The sequence below is a fragment of the Balaenoptera ricei genome, chromosome 4, assembly GCF_028023285.1.
Source record: "Balaenoptera ricei isolate mBalRic1 chromosome 4, mBalRic1.hap2, whole genome shotgun sequence".
Taxonomy (NCBI): domain Eukaryota; kingdom Metazoa; phylum Chordata; class Mammalia; order Artiodactyla; family Balaenopteridae; genus Balaenoptera; species Balaenoptera ricei.
Window position 1 is genome coordinate 63,189,007 of NC_082642.1, and position 19,086 is coordinate 63,208,092.

The 19,086-nt window shown below is 42.3% G+C and overlaps 1 protein-coding gene across 4 annotated transcripts in view; it reads right to left on the reverse strand.

Moving 5' to 3' along the window:
* Nucleotides 1-1,262: 1,262 nt before the first annotated feature.
* The window catches only part of GOLIM4 (golgi integral membrane protein 4), a 75,001-nt gene continuing 57,177 nt past the window's right edge, over nucleotides 1,263-19,086 (reverse strand). For 2 of the 4 annotated variants that reach the window (XM_059920486.1, XM_059920484.1), the window contains 8 exons: nucleotides 18,544-18,876; nucleotides 16,447-16,691; nucleotides 15,898-15,977; nucleotides 13,895-14,004; nucleotides 11,011-11,178; nucleotides 10,614-10,682; nucleotides 3,317-3,397; nucleotides 1,263-2,977 (listed from right to left, as the gene is read on the reverse strand). In XM_059920486.1, coding sequence (XP_059776469.1) covers nucleotides 2,828-2,977; nucleotides 3,317-3,397; nucleotides 10,614-10,682; nucleotides 11,011-11,178; nucleotides 13,895-14,004; nucleotides 15,898-15,977; nucleotides 16,447-16,691; nucleotides 18,544-18,876 — 1,236 coding nt within the window. In that variant the 3' untranslated portion in view covers nucleotides 1,263-2,827. Of the gene's footprint in view, nucleotides 2,978-3,316; nucleotides 3,398-10,613; nucleotides 10,683-11,010; nucleotides 11,179-13,894; nucleotides 14,005-15,894; nucleotides 15,978-16,446; nucleotides 16,692-18,543; nucleotides 18,877-19,086 lie in introns of all 4 variants that reach the window. The other 2 variants (XM_059920485.1, XM_059920483.1) reach the window with 1 other exon arrangement.

Consider the following 19,086-nt stretch of genomic DNA (forward strand, 5'->3'; position numbering starts at 1 on the left):
TGTTTTGGGAAACTTAGTGAATTGAGATTCAGAACCTAGAAAGAGAAGTAAGTTTTAGGAAGGAAAGAAGGCAAATTCAACTTTGAAAATTATAAATTTAAGGTAGGACGGGTCATAGAAAGCTAGGTTGAGGAGATGGATTGGGAGACATGTCCAAGACATGAGAGAGAAGTAGGCTAGATAGAGAAAAGGCTCCAGGACAAAAGCTGAAAAACACGGATATTTTAGGGGCAGGCAGAAGAGATACCTGAAATAAAAAAAAAAAAAAAAAAGTTGGGAAAGAGTAGCCAGGATGGTTAGAAGAAAACTAAGAACAGATAGTAGAAGGGAAGCCAAAAGAAGATAATTCAAGAGTAGAAATTGACTTTTTTTTTTTAAATGCTGTGCAACATGCCATATGACAATGTACCACAAGGTAATGAGAATTAAGAACAAAACAAAGAACTCAAAGCTTCAGGAAATCAAAATTCTTTGGTTGTAAGATAAGAAAGGAATTCCATCAAACTTAAAGGAGCACTGAGGGGATAAAGTGGGTCCTTTTTTCACATTTCTCACACTATGAAGGCATTCAGTAAGTGTCCATCATTTTCCTTTATAGCAGAGTCACTGTGACCTCCACGTGGCTCAGATTATACTTACTCCTAGATCCTACTCAATCACTCATAAATATCCAGTCATTACATCTGTACTAATATAGCATTTTTGTGCTCCACTGTACTTGGCCTTAAAAAAAAGTACCTTTTTTTCCCTTCTGATTATGTCACTGGTACCAAATCCTTTGACATATGGGTTGCACCAAAAGTCATAGATTAATTGGCAAGGTAAATACAAGTGGCATTTTATTTCTGCTCATCTCATTAATGTAGATCAGTTCTGGGTGATTAGTTCTCTTCCACACATTAGGTTAAACATCCCTGTAACTTGGTGCCATACAGAGTAGAATGGTTTGCCATCGTTCTGTTTGCTTTCCCAGGGAGGAGTCAATAGTTTTTTTGTTTGTGTGTTTGCACACGACACTCTCTTACATTTCTCTTTTTTCTTCCTCCAGAACTAGCTCAAATAAAATAAAAATTCTTAGCTCTTCCTTTGAAAAGGGAGGAAAAAAAAACTCATGTGCCAATCCAAGTCGAGAAAGATTGGGAAAGGCATTTTATAATTCATTAATATACATTGGTTCCTCTTAAAATTTTTTCCTTTTATGAAAAAGAACTGAATAATGTTACAGGATCAGAAACTAATAAAAAATCACATACTTTCAAAGATTTATCACTTGCTTTTTATAGCTTTATTGACTATTACCAAGTTTCAAATAATTAAATACTGCAATTGGGACATTAAAAATACAAACTAATTTACCAAAATAATTGTATTCTGAATATTATGTACAATATTATACATTTTACATTACATAAAGGGTTTTTATACATAAAGATTTGATTCATGATTACCGAAAATCCAAAATACATTTGAACAAAACATTCCTAGGCATACATACATAATCACTCAACTGGGATAATCAAAACCATACATGAGTGTGGTTATTAAAAAATAAAATTACATTCATACGATAATGGTAGAAATTGAAATCTGTTTTTATTGATTTGAAAGTACTATTATAAAACCACACACATAAGAATGATGTAACCTAATTCTATTTAGTTAAAAATCTTTATACTGGAGACTGCAATATGTCTCTATCCCATGGGAAATTTTTGATTTTTAATATTTTTATTTTAAGGGACTTGTATAATTCATAATCATTAAAAGTCTATCCATGGGCATAAAGCAGACCCAATCCCAGCAAACAGAAAAGTCATAAGGGTCAACCATACCACCGTGTGTATTTCACCGTATAGTTTTTGAAAAATACCCTATTCAGTTGTACAATTTGATATGTCTTCATATTCATGCTTGTCATCAGTGAGTACATACAGAGGCACAAAGCTCACAGGGAAAATATATATTACTGTAGAGAATTAGATACTAAAACAAAGCTATCACTGGGTGACTACAGAAAAAAAAGGGGTGCTCACGTGGAAAACGCCACCCATACACACTAAATTAGTTATTAAACAAGGTGTCAGTCCTTCAAAAAGGTTAATACGCTGATGTGTCATACCTTGTTTGAATCCTGAAATATCTAAGTCCAGAATACTGTCAAGTGAGTTTTAGTTCTATCTCACATTTAAATTTAATTCCTCTCAAGAGGAAAAGCTGTGATTTTAAGCAAAGCCAAACATTTCTTCTAACTGATCTGAAAAGCCTGAAAAAAATGTCTTTATAACAAAAACGTCTTTCTAACTGTATGTCACTCTGTCCATGAATCTTATCCTAGAGATACACAGACTGGTGAAAATTCTATCAGAACTATGCATAAGAACCTCGGAAAGGCAGCAATTAGTAAACTGGCCATTCTCCTCAATGTCTGTACAGCATTTTTCAGTATTCTCTATCCTGCATTTCATCAAAGGCAAACAACAGAATGCTTGGAACGTAGAAGACAGAGAAGGAACAAGTTGAAACATATACAAAATCAATGTCTTCTCCAACATCACATAATCTATGAAAAATGAGATTCAGAGCCTAAGGTCTGCTTTATTCTTCTTCTTCTCATTCATGTTTTGCTTGAATATAAAAAGAAGCTCTAACCTAGGTTAACAAAATATATTCATATAAATGTATGAGCATTTCTAATACAAAAGTTAAAAAAAAAGTCTAAATTCTTAATTTTTGTAGTTAAATATCCTAGAGTTCAGTAGGCAGATTTATTTTTGAGCAGCTTGAAAAGAATCCGTCGGCTGAGCTCTGTCTGTGAAATCGGACATGGCTACATTTCAGCTCTTTGCCGAGATTTCTCAGCAGCAGCGGCTCCGTCCTCCTCCTCCTCTTCTTCTTCCTCGTAGTGATCCTCTCGGCCTTTGGGGTGGTTGTCATCTCGAACTTCTTGCTCTTCTCCATCATTGTTTTTCTCATCGGCCTTAAAGTTAAAAAGAAAAAAAAGGAAAACTAAGAGAGAGGGCACAGAGTTAGTGGTATAAATAATTCCCTCTAAAAAAAAACACCCCAAAAAACCAGTATGAAGTTATTCATTTTTGGAGAAAGAAAACAAGTGAAGAAAAATGTTCCAACAGGCGAGTGCTACAGTCTTTTCTAATCTTCACGTTGTCACAAATTTTCCTAGTTCTAGGTTGGCCTGTTAAACTCTACGGCACCTTAGATGTACCCACTGGTATCTTTCCAAGTATACATACGTATCTCCCATACTTTAGCACACAGGCACACAAGCGCAATAGAAATAGGTAGATCCTACGCATACATTTTCATCATTTTCACCATAGGTCTCTTCAGCATTATGCTCCAATTCCCTTTTTTTCTCCTCAGTCAAATCTTCCTGAACCTAAAACAAACCAGAGACATCAGGTGACACCTTGATCATTTCAACACTTGCAACAACATGTTTTGATTTCCCAAAAGTTCATTTAAAGCAGCAGAGATAAAATTAAACTAAAAATAAATTTGAAGAGAAAGTTAGAGATTTGACTGGTCTATTAGCCATGAAGAAATGTATAATACACCTACTACAAAAAAAATCAACGTGATTCAGAATCTAGGACCTTTGTGTTTTGAGTTTCTGATTTGTTTAACACTCCAAGTATAACACCTGAAGAAATTCACCTTATAAAATTAAATGGGAGAACCGCTGGAAGTCTGAAGGCTCTGACAGAATGTAAGTTCTTGCGAAAACAGGAACCATCTGTCTTACTCAACTAACTGCCTTCAATGCCTAGATGCATACTTGGCACATTGCAATTGCTTAATAAATATTGTTGAATGAATGAGTCAATGAATGAATCAATGCAAAAAATAGCTGCTCTGTAAAGGCACAGAAATCAGGCACCACTACCTATATATAATGTAGTAGAAAACTGAGGAAAACCTGTATGTATACATTTCTAACATTAAGAATAAACTTCTCTGGCTAAAATATCTAGAACACATTTCAATTTCTTCATAAAATAGTTATTAAGCTACCTCAAATCCCTACATCTCTTTAGTGTTCTAACACATTTCTGTTTTAAGTAGTTTTCTTCATGTATGCTACTACTATCATGTGTCATTGATTCCGATTTTTTTCAAAATGCAAATCAAAGCATCCAAATATTTTTGCTAAATAATCTCTATTTAATGATCACATTCCACACAAATAGAGGGTAAAATATTTTCTAACTTAACTATTCTGAAAACTATACATATGCCAAAAGGTTTAAGTCATTTGAATACATTTCAAAAAATTGCTGACTACCAATTAAGCATAATGCAGTGTCCAGGTACCAGAAAGAACCCTGATCTCTCTGAGGAGAGCGGCATAAAAGGAAGTCTTCTTGAATAACACACAAAATTACCTAATTTTGGGGGGGCGGGGTGTATGTATGATAAGTATCCCAGAAATGGGCAAGGGAAGGAAAGTATGCAGGTGTTACAATTAAGGAACGACTAATTAAGGGCTGCCTCAAGGTGTCCAGCCCAGGTTCAGCAGGGTGAACTGCAACCCACCAGACTCACTTCGGAGGGACCCTGGCCTGTTAGGAGCTTACAAAGATGACCCTTCAAAGATGCCCTAACGGAGCCCAGCCTTCACGAACCTCTTCTAACCAGTCAATTGTTGGCTGGACTCTCAGCCCCTACACCACGCTGGCACCAAATAAATACATTGTGGGGACAGGTATAGAGTATATTTTATATTCATGTGTCCTGGTAGAGCGAGCTATAAAGAAGACACCTCTGTCTTACCTGCAGTTTCTATCAGTGGCCAATGACATCTCTTCTGCCCTTAGTCATGGAATCTCATGACAACATTTCCCAGGACATTGTAACGAAAACAGTGACGCACTTATTTCAGACTATATTAAGGTCTCACTAATTGAAAATTGCTGAAGTGTCCCCAGTCAATTTCAGTGAACAGACATGTCTTCTACAGCCTTAATAATGAAAATATACTAGTGAACACTAAACATGCTTTAGTTGGGGTTGGGAGGGAACTGCCTTGAAACTGTGGTATGGTGAAAAGAACCAGTGTTGGCAAACTTTTGCTGCAAAGGGCCAGAGAGTAAATATTCCAGACTTTCTTGGCCATAAGGTCTCTAGCAACTACCCAACTCTAGTGCAGCATCAGCCTTAGACAACATGTACACAAGAAGGCATGGCTTGTGTTCCAATAAGGCTTCACTGATAAAACAGGCCCAGACTCTGTAGTCTGCAGACCATGGAGTCAGACAGACCTGTGTTAAAACCTTGGCTCCTCAACTCTCCAGGTTGTATGAACAACAAGGTCATTTGTTTTTACTGTGAAGATTTTCAAGCACACACAAATAAAGGCAATAATTCAATAAACTCCTTAGAGCCATCACCAAGGCTCAAAGGTTACCTCAATGTTGCCACACTTGCATCACCTATCACTTTTCTTTATTTTCTGATGAATTATCCTTAAAATTCTAGATATGTAATTTCACCCCTACTCTTCTCGGAATGTATTTCTAAACACACTGGACTTTTCTTATATAACCATAATGCCATTATCACGTCTGATAAATAATTCCATGGTATCATCTAATGTCTAGTCCTTACTTACATTTTCCTGATTGTCTTAAATATGTCTATTTATAGTTGGTTTGTTCTAATCATGATCCAAACAAAGGCCACATCTAACACCAGTTCCGCTCCCCTCTTTTTCCCTTAATGCTATCTTGAATTGTTGTCCAGTAAAATGACCCACATTCTGGATTTATTTGCTTCTTTAAGGTATCACTTAACTCATTTTTTTAGCCTCCACATTTCTTATAAAAGGAAGTTAGCTTAAAGGCTTGAATGAATTCAGATTCAATTTGCAAAACAAGGACTTTTCAGAGGTGATGCTGTAGATTTCATATTTTCATCACATCAGGAGGCATATAATGCTTGTCCCACTTTTAGTGAAGCTGAGGTTGGCCAGTGAGCTCAGATAGCTACAGCCTGATCCCTCCATGGTAAAATCCCCTGACCTCCATCCATCTGGTGATATCATCCATTGATGACTGCTCTTAAATCAACTGTTTTAATTAGGGGGTTACAAAACTGGTGACTTTCTAATTCCATCATTCCTTCTGTATTGACTAACTTCTATAAAGAAAAATTTGCCCATATCAGCTATTTAGTTACTATGCTTAGTATATTTAATCATGGTAGCTTTTAAAAGCAGACCTGGGTAGGGTCTAATCGTGGTTCTAACAATAACAAGCTGTGTGACCTCTGAAAACTTACCTAACCTCTCTGAAGCTCAAATGTCTTATCTGTCAAAGAAAGGGTTAGATAAAAAGCGGTGATTTTTAATTTTCTCTCTCTCTCTCTCTCTGTGGAGGAGGGGGGATGGGTAGGGGGAGTCATGGACCCTTTTAACACTTTGGTTAGGAAGTCTTTAGTAAATGGGCATAGGTACACATAATTTTGCATGGAAGTTTCAGGAGGTTCAGACTTCCCAAAGTCTAGCTACAGAACTGACCTGTCGTATGCCTGCTTCTCTAAACAGCGTGCTCCTGAAACATGAGCATCAGCTGGGGGGCTTGTGAAAAACTCCAACTCCTAAACCCCACACAGATAGGATCAAAATCTCCAAGGGTAAGGTCTGATCCAGGAATTTGTATTTTTTACACACTTTCCAAGGTGATTCTTAGCCACAGCAAAGCCTGAAAGCCATTCGCTTGAGTGACAATGAATGTCTCTGGCTAGAGAGATAAACACCTGTTTATGAGTTCTGTCTTCCCTTCTCTTGGGATCTACTGTAGGAAATTTAGGTTGTTGACCAGTTGTCAATATAATCTGAGGTGGGAACCACGGATTTAAATTACTTTTTAATTTAGGGATTGCACAAATGAAAATTTTGTAGGTTTTCAAATTTATAAATCTACCTTTTCTATTCTAGTAATATATTCTTCATGTTTGGGGCAAAAGTAATTCAAATCCATCTTAAAGGCACTGCTGAAATGGGACAAAGTGATATGGAGTTTCTCATTTTAAAATATGCTTACACTAATAACCAGAAGCCAAATGTGACTCTTTTACAATGTAGACACGCCAATTATGTCTTCCACACTTGACCCTCTTTATTATCCTGCTAAAGCCGACGCAAACATTTTGTTAAATATCTCCCTACACCGCTCCTCATTACTCATTACTGAAATCTAATGTTTTAGGCATTTTAGAAATGGTCCCTATGTGATGTGGCAAAGTTTAATAAATAGCGAAAACAAAACAAGATAAAACAGATCTTCTGAATCTGAAATGGGCTTTGGCTAGCTACCCAGTCCCCGTATGTATTCGCGCCTTTCTCTGATGCATCAGAGATGTTACGGGATGAGCCAGGAACCAGAAGGCTGCACCTTAAGTAGTCAAGAATCCTGGAATCCAAAGAAGTGGATGGGATGTGACAATGGAAGGGCCTTCCAACAATGTCCACTATGGTGGTGAACACCCCTGCTTGCCGGCGAATGTTTAATAGGAGAGGTTCTGCTATCTGGACAGCTTCTTGATGTGGTGATTCACAGGCTGACAAACCACTAAAGGGAGCCAGGTAACCCTGTACCTGCTCTTACGTGAGTGTTCAGATCAATCTGTTTTCAGTTAGATGGGAGAAATTGAGCACTCGGGTTTTTCAAAGCGGTCATTTAGTCTCTATATATTTTTAAACATTTAAATAATTTTAAAGCACACATAGTACTTTTTGGCAATGTCATAGTTCGTCTCGTTTGCTCATAAGGATATAAAAAATCTGTAAAGTAAGCAACATGAGGATGGGCACACCATATGAATGTCTTTCACTCTAAGGATCCCAAACAGTAAACAATGAATGCGTGTTAATAGCCATCGTCTTTATGTCTCAGAAGGATAACACTGTTGCACTCAGATAAGAGAAGGCACGGAGAATGTTTTGGGTCCTCTATTCTCAGAGCTCAATCAGTCTGATGAGCTGTACCTCTGAACAGGTATAACCCTGGCAAGGTGCAACTCCTCCCTAGGGGCAAATGTGACAGAAGTCAGGCTGATTGTGGGCTGGAAGGGAGGGGACCCCACGGCAGCAATGGGCCTTACATCCCAGGGGTCAGCTGGGGCAGTGGAAGACTCTGAGGCTTAAGGAAGATAAGAATGATGCAAATCACACAGCGTTTTACGGTTTTCAGTGCTCACACACACAGCACTTGTAAACAACACGCTATGTGTTCTCACGTATTGCATCCCTGTTTGTTTTTCTTATTTTGCTGCAGTCTGCTGAGAACTTCGTCTCTGTTACTAGTCTATGCCTGGTATATGGAAGTGCTTCTCCCTCCTCAAGGCAAGAGCTGAGAACAATGGAAAGAGGTGGGAAAATCCAATAACTAATCACCACAGGAACTACCAGAAAAATATAACACAGCCTGAGCAAGGGGCGCTTAGGGGGCGGAGGGGAAAGGTACCCAGGGAAGAAGAGAGGCACACTGGGCTTCCGCTGAGAGCTAACACGGCAACCACCCTAAATGAGAGGGCGTGTTGACCTGGAGCCTCTGTGCGAGGGTTAGGAAGTGGGGACAGGGGCGCCACAGCTAGGAGCTCTGGGCAGGGAACCAGGGGTCAGGCGGGGGAGGGGGAAGGGCTCCAGTCAGTCAGCCCACCTGAGGGAGGAGGGACGGCGGCATCGGGCACCAGGCTCTGCCTGGTCACCATCCTCCTTCCCTCCCGCCTCTCTGCCTTTGTTTTCTTTCTATCTTTGATCCCTCTTGGATCCCGGGATTTCTCTCTCCACCTTAACTGATAGAATATAGAAGTTAAAAAAAAAAAATCAGTAAATACTGATTAAAATTTTATGTTTACCCTTCTGAATTTTTAAAAAGAAGCCAAGGTCAATCTCTTCTCTTTTAATGTCCCAAAGATTCCTAGCATCTGACATAATGAAACAAAGTCATATTAGTCTAGACATCCTGTTACAAGAGAGGTCCAGATGAATATCTTTCTCTTGCCAAATGTCTTAATATTCAAGGCTGCTGGGTTCTCTAACGCTCTCTTCTGATAACACAGCTCAGGGGCTTCATTAGGATGAACAGCAGGATGAGAAAAAGGAGAGAGAATAAGAAGATCAAGCCAGGTAGACTGCATGTGACTAGAGGTGTATGTTGCCAATGGCTGCAAAGAATGATGTTCCTGGGCTTCCCTGGTGGCGCAGTGGTTGAGAATCTGCCTGCCAATGTAGGGGACACTGGTTCGAGCCCTGGTCTGGGAGGATCCCACATGCCGCAGAGCAACTAAGCCCGTGAGCCACAACTACTGAGCCTGCGCGTCTGGAGCCTGTGCTCCGCAACAAGAGAGGCTGCGATAGTGAGAGGCCCACGCACCGCAATGAAGAGTGGCCCCCGCTTGCCGCAACTAGAGAAAGCCCTCGCGCAGAAACGAAGACCCAACACAGCCATAAAATAAATAAAATTAATTAATTAAAAAAAAAAAAAAAAAGAATGATGTTCTTTTCTGTTTTCCCGGGATAAACACAAATTTCAGCATCAGCTCTGAAAAGCTGATAAATGCAATCTAAACGAGACGGCAGACCTGGTCAAGGGAATCATGCCCGTGAGTGTAGCAGCTCGTGCCTTCTGAGCAGGCTCTCAGGGGTTGGGGGGGTTTGTTCAGGCCGCCATTTGTCCATCCTCTCCTGCTGTTCCCCTTAGGGTCAAGAGCCACACGTCTGCAAGAGGCCTGGCTGAGAGGTGCCTCTGAACCAGAGCTTTAATTTGGTGGTCCATCTGCTGGTCCAGAGAGAGACTAAACATGGGGCCTTGGCCTCACCCGTATCATATTCCCGAGAACTGAGCTTCAGCGGTCCACACAGTACCCTGCCATGACTAACCAGCTACAACCAACAGCGTTCATCAGTCAATTACATGATTGTGGCACCAAGATGGATGCTCTATAAACCTAATTAACAATGATAGGCCAGAGGTTTACAATAAAAAGCAAACTAAAATGAAATGTTAAGAAATTCCACCCAAGTGCATTTTACTCAACAGAGCTTCTTACATATTTTTCCTTTTCTTCTTTGTTAAACTTGATTAAGATGCTAAATTCTTAGAAGGGCAGAGGCTAAAAGGAGAGGCTATAAAATTTTTTAAGTGTCTGGGGGTGTCAAGTGTATTCTGATAGACACCATGGGGTGCCCCTGTGACACAGGCACTGTGGCCGTGTCTACAGGGAAAGTCTCTGGGGTTAGTCCAGACCCTCAGCGTGCAGAGCTTTGCTCTTCTTTCTTGTGAGGGAAAGAGACAGGAGGAAATAATTCTTACAAAGATCACATAAACCTAAGTCCGCCATTTCTGGAAGGCCAAGTGTCTTCCCAATTCAAAATTTCTAGGGAAAACCAGAGAGGAGGATTTTATCACCCCATTTATGTTATCTTCTAACCAAATGTCTCCACGGCCTTGGTCCATTTCCCCTCGAAACCACCCTTCCTTATCCAGCCTACGGCTCTCTGGACCCTTCTACAGAAGCCCTCGCGGCCGAGGTTTGTTTCAGGTGAGCGTGAGGCCCCCGGCAGTCTGGCGTCCTGCCCTCCCCCTTCCTACCTCCTCTTCCCCCTCCTCCTGGTACTGGTCATCCACATTGTCCTCCTGCTGGTCTGGATTCCCTGCCATCTGTTGAAACAAAAGGGGAGGCTCAGGTTACTGAACACTGGCGATGGGCTGTCCAGTCCTCTGGGACAAAGAACAGGCAGGCCACCATGAACAGTACACTTTCAACGCATCAGTGGCCAGGAAATGATGACTAACCACTCTCAACACAAAGCCCAGGATGCCCATCACCCGCTCTCTCTGAGGGTGGGCATTTCACATGATGACCCCCCAAAAAAACCCAAAGAGGTGAACCTCCTGTCCACGAGGTTATGGCTAACCTTTTGCGTAAAACCAGGCATTTGTTAAAATACCCGAGTGAAAACCACCCTCCATCGTGGCATCCGCTTACCACCAAATGCTCCTCCACTTCTGCATTCTCTTGCTTTTGGTGACTTTGTTTCTGCTCTTCATTTTCATCTGGCAAGTTTTCTTCCCTCACTTGCCCGGCTTCCTCAAATTCATCCTCCCCTTGATTATTAGGGTCGTCTGCTGGGTTTATATCCTCTACAGCTGCCCTCTGTAAAATTTTAATGAAAAGCAACCACCACTTCAAATTCCAGGATCAAGTCTAATTTCATTTGAAAGGCCACACACTGGCAGAAAATGCAATTGTCCTTCACCAGATTGTTCAGATCTATCCTTGCCAAGACTCACAAGTATTCATCCCACTGTCAAAAGATAAAGCCTCTGCTTTATTTGTCAGAGACTGATGCATCAGAATTAAGTTCAAATAGCATTTCTTTCCTGCAAGCGATTCCAAAATCGTTCTCAAAACTCTAATATCACAAGTAATATGAACATAACTAGATGACAAGAAAAACAGTTAATGAAAGCCAAAGGACCAAGTAGGAGAAATAATTAAAATGAGAGATTTAGATAGGCAAATAGTAACTTCTTTCACTGGTATGTTGATTTTTTTACAGACGAGTTATCCTTTGCAAAACCAGCTGTTACATGTAAGTGAGTGAAAAGCAGTTGAGGAGAGAGGAAGCCCACACCAGAAAGGACCCAAGAAGAGGGCCCACGAGGAGACAAGAGGAGGCTAATTCACACGTAGACGATCACGTTCTAGTGTGGATCATATTTCTTTATAATGAACACTACCGTGAAGCTGAGAGAGGCTGCACTGGCAAGAGACAGGAGAAAAGGGACCGGGCTAACTCAGCCTCCGGCAACATATTTTGAAAAATACCTCCCCCTCCCTGCCCCACCTCTCAAGTAGTAGTTCTGTTATGGTGTTCAATGAATGCCCTTCACATTATCAACTTTAGAATTATCTGGATGTCCCACTTATGCTCCCAAAGCACCTTTCAAAATAATACATGCCCTCATAAAGATTCGGATTTTAGAGCCTGAGCCGGGCAGAAATGGCGATGCTTGTAAGAGCTTCCCTGATCACACCAGGGTCATCAATAGGACACTTCACTGAAGCAGCAAATGCTTCCCAGAGACGGTGAAACCTCAGAGTGAGATTTAGTCTCCAGACCACAAAATTCTACTTCAATTCACCTCAGAGCCTTGAACATGTACAAGAGCTCACTGCAGTCTCAGCTGATGTATTATCTGCACATCCCTGGCTATGTACTTTGTTCAAGAGCAAAATGACACTTTTCTTGGGAATATAGAGAGTGACAAATCATAACCTTCACACTAAACTCCAGTTACTCCACAATCTTGTTACATGGATCACTTTTTGTACGTTATCAATAAATCGTGTGGAAATATAGGAAAAATGTAACACATTTTCTTCAGAAAAAAAGTACAAGATGTCTTTTGCAAAAGTACATGAAAATGTACACATTAGTTCCAACTCTAACCAAGTGGTAAAAAAGGTTTAATAGGCATGGTTGTTACGTTCAAAAAATAGTTAGATGATCAATTAAATCTCAGTTTGTTTTTACTTTAAAAATAAATGGATAAAGTATGAGACAAAGAGAGGGACAAACAGGCTAATAATTTCTAATTAAGAGAAGGCATGGTAGGAAGGCCAGCGTTTCCCAGCGTGTTATCTAGAGCAAGTCAACTGATGAAAGGACAGTAAAGGATTATGCAGTCAGGTAAGCAATCGAAACACACAGCGTTTCCCACAGTCAGTGACTGGAATACCCACCCTTCCTCTGTCCCCTCCATCGCTCTCAGGATACTCTCAGGCGTTTGCACACTCGCTTTCTTGCTCTCTCATGGACACTCTCTTCCTCTTTCACATCCTCTGGCTCTCTCACGCTCTCCTGCTATCTATAGCTCTTGCTCTTTCCTGAAAATATTTCAGGGCTAGCGTTCCCTGGAGCATACTCTGAGAAATGCCAATTCAGGGGCTGGTGGGTAAATGTGTTCTGCCACCTCTCAGTGCAAGTTATGTGCAAAAGCTGATTCCATCAGGGCGGCTTCAAGCATCTATCAGGAAGACCTTCTCAATGTTTATCAAGGAAGAATATGGACAGGGCCCATAGGATAGCACAGACTGAATTTTATTAACATGGTGGTGGATTTCCTAGCAAAAGATGACAGGAGAGCTAGGATTTTACACTGTGAAAACCACCTACACATAAGCGTAAGGACACACTCATTTGCAGGCAAGGCCAAGGCCCCAGACCACCCAACTGAATTGGGAGTCTTGGTCCTTTTTGAGTAAACAAAAAGAACATTTCTGGTTACTATATCTCTACCTGCTAATATTCTAATTTTTCTATAGCACCATGGTGTCTGGGAAATTTTTTTCTTTCATTTCTCAAACCTCACATTCTTATCTGTGTATTTATTAAAATAGTCACTGGACTGTTGGGAGATTACAGAGTCACATGACACACATTCACACCCCAGCAGACGGCTCCACGTGCTCCATAGTGGTTAATCTCCTTTCTCTGGTTCTCTCTCCAACTCCCACACTTGCTTTTTTTTTTTTTTTTTTTTTTCATCTTTCAGAACTACTACATATTTCAATGCCTCTTTTTTGCTTTTCTATTTTAATTTGACTAATCTAAAAGTCCCCAGAGGGAACCTCCTTGGATGTTTTCCCAGAGCAACCTTTAACCCATTCTCATCACACACACACACCCTGTGGTTTACAGTTAACAACACTGCTCGTATCAGATAATTGTGTAAGCCACCTTCCTTCTGTTCTGATGAAATAACAGACATATCTGGAGCCAGAGTCACGGTGTCAGGTAAACCTTCACATTTCCTTTCTGCCTTGCGAGTTCCCAAGTGTCACAACCGGAAGAGAGGACACTTACATCTGCCTCGGATTCTGGGTCAGCTTCGTGGGGCCCTTGTTCTTGAAGCTCATGTCCATTCTCTGGGTCTTCTTCTGCCTCGTCTTGGTGCTGGTTGTCTCTCTCATAAGCTAGCAAATCAAAGGAACTAATATCAGCCCAAACAAACCAGACAGGATTCTTCCTTTCAAAGCAAAGCAAAGTCACCAGCAGGCTTTCCTACAGACCACTTCACCCACTCTCTCCTCCTGCTAGGTTAGCTCAACATAAGGTGTATGTCTCAGCTTTTCTGGAAAAGTTATGCCCTTTCCCCAGGCCTTCTGTCTACAGAGATAGTGTGGAAAGGCCTTGTGTCTACAGAGACAGTGTGGGTAAGTGACACCATTCTAACTCTCCAAAAACAAATGTTTACGACAAAAGCGGCATTTCCCCCCCATTATGCCAAAAACAACGATCAAAACTTTCTTGATAAAATAAAGCCCAGTCAATTGGACATCGCTAAAATTATCAACTAATTTTTGGTAACGTCAGAGAAAACGGCAAGGCACTGAAAGAAGAAACTGATGTTATTTCAGGAAATGAAAGAAATAACAACCCCATTTGTGGAGCTAAAAAAACAAATTCAGCCAGTCGTCCTGTGTTCTCTGAGGTGGCGGTAATGATGATGCGACAAGCATGGCATGTTTATACTCACACACACATTTACTTGCTACGTTTTGAAGAAAATTATTTCAATTAAGAGAATTTATTGATAGATAAGAGCACACAAAGAGAGGAACAAATAACTTCTTTCGGTAAGATGCAAGAGGAAAGGTTAACTATAGGGAGAGTATTCAGCCTGTAGAAAATAAAGATTCAGGTAACTTTCCATCAGGTTTCAAGTGCACCAAGGGATCCATTAAATAAAAGAGAGAACAAATGGTTCTCTAGTCTTACTGATAATGGAAGAAAAAAGCTTAAAGTGCTGCATGGGGGGACATAAGGAAAACAATTTCTTGACTATAAGGGCTATAAAATATCAGAACAGGCTGTAGAGGGAGTTTGGGTAATCACCTTCCTTTAGATTCTTTAGGAAAGGATACAGAGCTAAGTGTTAGTGTTGCCAGGGAAACGGTTACTGTCTAGTCCTATTATCACAGTAAGCGGTATTTGATAAATGACACATAGATGCGCACTGCAAATGAAAGCTACTATTGACTCAATTTGAAAAACTTTCAAGGCAATAATCTAAACACCTCCAAGGTAAGAAGAAAATGTAGAAGTTTCCCAAAGCATAACAGTCCTATGACAATGTGTTGGAAATAAGTATTTAGCATACAAAAAGCTTAAACTACCATTTCCTCTCTAAGATGTCAGGGAACAAACAGACTATCTTGCGTGATTTAGGCTACCAACGTGAACTGTTTGGGAGGATTAAGAAAAGCATACCACCACCAACAAAAGACAGATGGTACGCAAATCTCTGTGCGTACAGGTATCCTCCACTTTTTGAAAGTTCGTTTTACGTCACTTCACTTTCACGAAAGACCTACATTAGTACCTGTTTTGGGTAACCGAAAGAATTCGGAAGAGGATTTCCAATTTTATGGAAAAAGGTGAAAAGCAAAAATAGTGACTAGTGTTGGTTCTGCAGCGAGAGAGAGAGAGAGAGAGAGAGAAAGAGAGAGAGAGAGAGTCTCGTGGAGAGAGTACACACCCAGAGCAGAGCGGCGAGAGTGGCATCGTCCAGCTCCTTCCCCAGGACCTACACTCAGCGGCTCAGCATCAGCCCCCAGAGCTCTGAACTGTGCCTGTGAGCATCTGTGCTTTACCTCGATTTATTCTGTGTATCCCTTAGCAAGATGTGTCCTATGGTAATTGCTTCTTTGCTTTACACCATTTCCGTTTACAAAAGGTTTCACAGGAACGCTCTGCTTTCAGAGAGCGGGAGAAACATGTATGCAGATACACATATAACTCTGAGTTGATGTTATATATTACCAAGCAGTTTTATTAAAACATTCATCATCTAAGAAGCTCACCACCTCCTTCCTCTTCCTGGATGCCCTGGTCCTCTGCTCCCTGAACAATATCATTATCTACAGCATCATAACGAGCTTGCTGCCTGCAAGGGAAACAAACAATCATCACCTCAGGGACACAAATCAAGTAGCACCGTTTGACATAAGTCATTTATCTTTAAAGAGAGTTATCAGTGAATTTTTCGACACTTTTTTAAAAGCCATAAAAATATTTCTTAAGTTTATCCAATTAGGTTTAATAAAGATTCCAGATATACTTTCAAAACATGCCTTATAAAAGAGAAAATACCTTTCAAATGATCAAATAAAATGAAGTTAGCACAAAACCTGATAGGTTATTTTGAGACATACACTGCCATTTTTAAGCAGGGAAAAAAAATGTTGACTATTCTGAAAATTCAATGTTTGGAATGTAATTTTCAGGTAGTGGTTCTGCCTCAGCTACGTGAGCAATAGGAGCCCCTCAAGTTCAAGGGTAACAGATACAGGAAGCTGTCTTTATGCTGCCTGTGAACGCCAGAGGCGGGCTGCCTAGGTCCATCAGGAGGCTACCGTGTGTGCTCTGGGCGCTGCGGCCGGCCCTGCGCGAGCCCAGCCTGCCTCTGCTGGGCCGTCTCCGCGGCGAGGGGCCGGTGCTGCTGCGGCGGGGGTCCCTGCAGCCTCTGCTGGGGTGGGGCCTCCTGGCGCTCCTTCAGCCCCTGGGCCTCCTCCGCCCGCCGCGCTGCCAGCCTCTGCTGCTGCAGCCGCTCCTCGTACGGCGACGGGAATTTGGCAACCGGCCTGCCTGAAGGATACACCTGGGGAGCAGAGAGTCGGTGCTGAGCAAGAGCTGTCTGTCGGGTGCCCTGGGTCCTCCCTCCATCCGTCTCGCGCGACACGCGCAGAAGGCGGGGCTGGTTTACGAACACCTATCTGTCAGGCCAACTGTCATAGCGGTCCAAAGCCACCTGCGGCTGGACTCCACTCCTGTTTCCCAACGCTCTGAATCACCCCTGGCTTCTTTCAGCAGCTGGTCTTCTCCATTTGTTGGCATTAAGGCAGATTTTTGCTCCCTCTCAAATGGAGGAGGACGCAACAGAAGAAATGTTTCGACCCTAATTAAATTTATGCTCAGAAGGCTCTGGTATATGTGGGCACTTAATAACCTCAGACTAAATGGGGCGATTTGTGAGCTGAGGCTGAGGCTAAGGCTTTTCCATGAAGCGCTAAAGACCTAGGGAAGCTAATTAACTCTAGCAATGCATATACTAATCTCAGGCTAAGCGGAGCCAAAACAAGTCAAATTTCAGATTAGGGTGGAAAAGCAGAGAACCATTTCTCTTCAAAGAAACCAAAAATGGACGAGAAGAGAGAACTTTCAGATTAAAGGAAAACCTGATACAGGAATTCTTAAACTCTGCTTCCATTAAGCCGTCTACCACTCCCTCCTCCACCCCCTCAACTAATACAAGTCCACGCAGTTCTCAGCGAAGGAAAGAGGGTGCATGGTTGAGGGAAATTAAACCTAGTGGGGAATTACCTTTGAGGAAGGCTATGAAGGACCCAAGACTGGGAGAGAGGCTTCTTCATGCCACGTTTGCAACAATTTAAGAGTGCACCTGCAGGGGCCTTCACACCTGCCCAGCCAAAGCCTCTAGCGGCTTGAAGTCTTGGAAAGTTTGAGGCCAAACAAAGCTTCAGAGCTATAAATAAAAGGTGACCAGCATCCACGTAAGGGCCAGGAAGCCTACCGTCAGGTATCACCTTCGAGGTTGTGTAAGGAAGGTACACCTGGCTGCATTCAGGATTGCTTTCAGTTCTTTTAAAGTGTCATTTATAATAATAATGGATGTTTTTCTGAGTCTTACTTATGTGAGAGGGGAGTGCTCAGTGGTGGAGCCTGAGCAGAGACTGGTTAGACACACTCACCTGGTGGCGTGTCCTTAAGTCAGCTTTCTGATGACTTGCTAACCACCCTGAAGGCGAGCGTGCAGAAGCCAACGTAGGATGTGACAGTAAGTGAACAGGGAGAAAAGTACCCTTGATCACAGAAACTGAGTCACTTCTCGGCCTCAAGATGCCCACGGGACTCGAGCACAGAGGGGAAGGTGCGGGACGAGGTGCCCGTCTACTCTCCTACGCTGTTAAAGGGATGTGCCTGAGTCTCTCTCACTGCGCACCCTTGACAAAGACAACACGTACACACATGCACAGCACCTTCTCTTTTCCCCAACCATCTTTCTGGGATAAGGAAGCTATGCTACTAACATCACAATAGAACATTTAAATACGTACATGTAACATTTAGCAAGATCACCCCAATTTTATTTTATAGACTGTTATACATGAGGGCTTTTCCCTTAACACAGCTGACCCTTGAACAGCGTGGGAGGTTGGGGCGCTGACCCTCCGTGCAGTGGAGAATCTTCTTATAACGTTCAGTCGGCCCCCTGTTTATAGGGTTCCTCAGTAGCCTCCCTGTACGGGCTCTTCTGGGCGGTTCCCCACATGCAGGTTCTACCAACCACGGATCTTGTAGTATTTACTACTGAAAAAAATCCTGGTATAAGTGGACCCGTGAGGTTCAAACCTGCCTTGCTCAAGGGTCAAGTGCACGTAGAAACAGCGGCGCACCCCTCATCCCAGCCAGCTGGCTGGGTGGCCTCGTACCTCAGCACGAGCCTGCCCTTGCGGGAGTCTGGCCTCCTTCTGTTCGCGCCGTTCCGTCCACTCCCGGCCCCGCTGCTCCTCCGGCGGCGGGTCGTGCTCCTCCTCGAGGCGCTCCGCCCGCCCGACCTGCTCCATTGCCTCCTCCTCCAGGGCCCTCCGGTGCTCCTCCTCCACCTGGCGCTCCTCGGGTTCTCCGCCTCCCGCTTCCTGCCGGGTCAGTCCTGCGGGAGCCTGGGATCCTGCCTCCTTCTGGGTGGGGGGGTACGGTTTTGCTTCCTCCGTTCTTCCAGGGACTGCTTCACGGTTCTGCCACACTTGGCCGTTTCGAGACACCTAGGCCAAGCACATCACTGGAAATGACACTCTTCTATTTCGAAAGTAGTGACAGAATTTCTTTATTACCACTGTCTACCGGGTTACAACATAAGCAAAATCCTGGAGTCTAGCAATACAGAGTCCTGACTGAAAAGTATGGCTGCAATGGAGTCATTTAACTCTTCTCACTGTGTGATCTCACCTACAAAACAGAGATAACATAAGCAA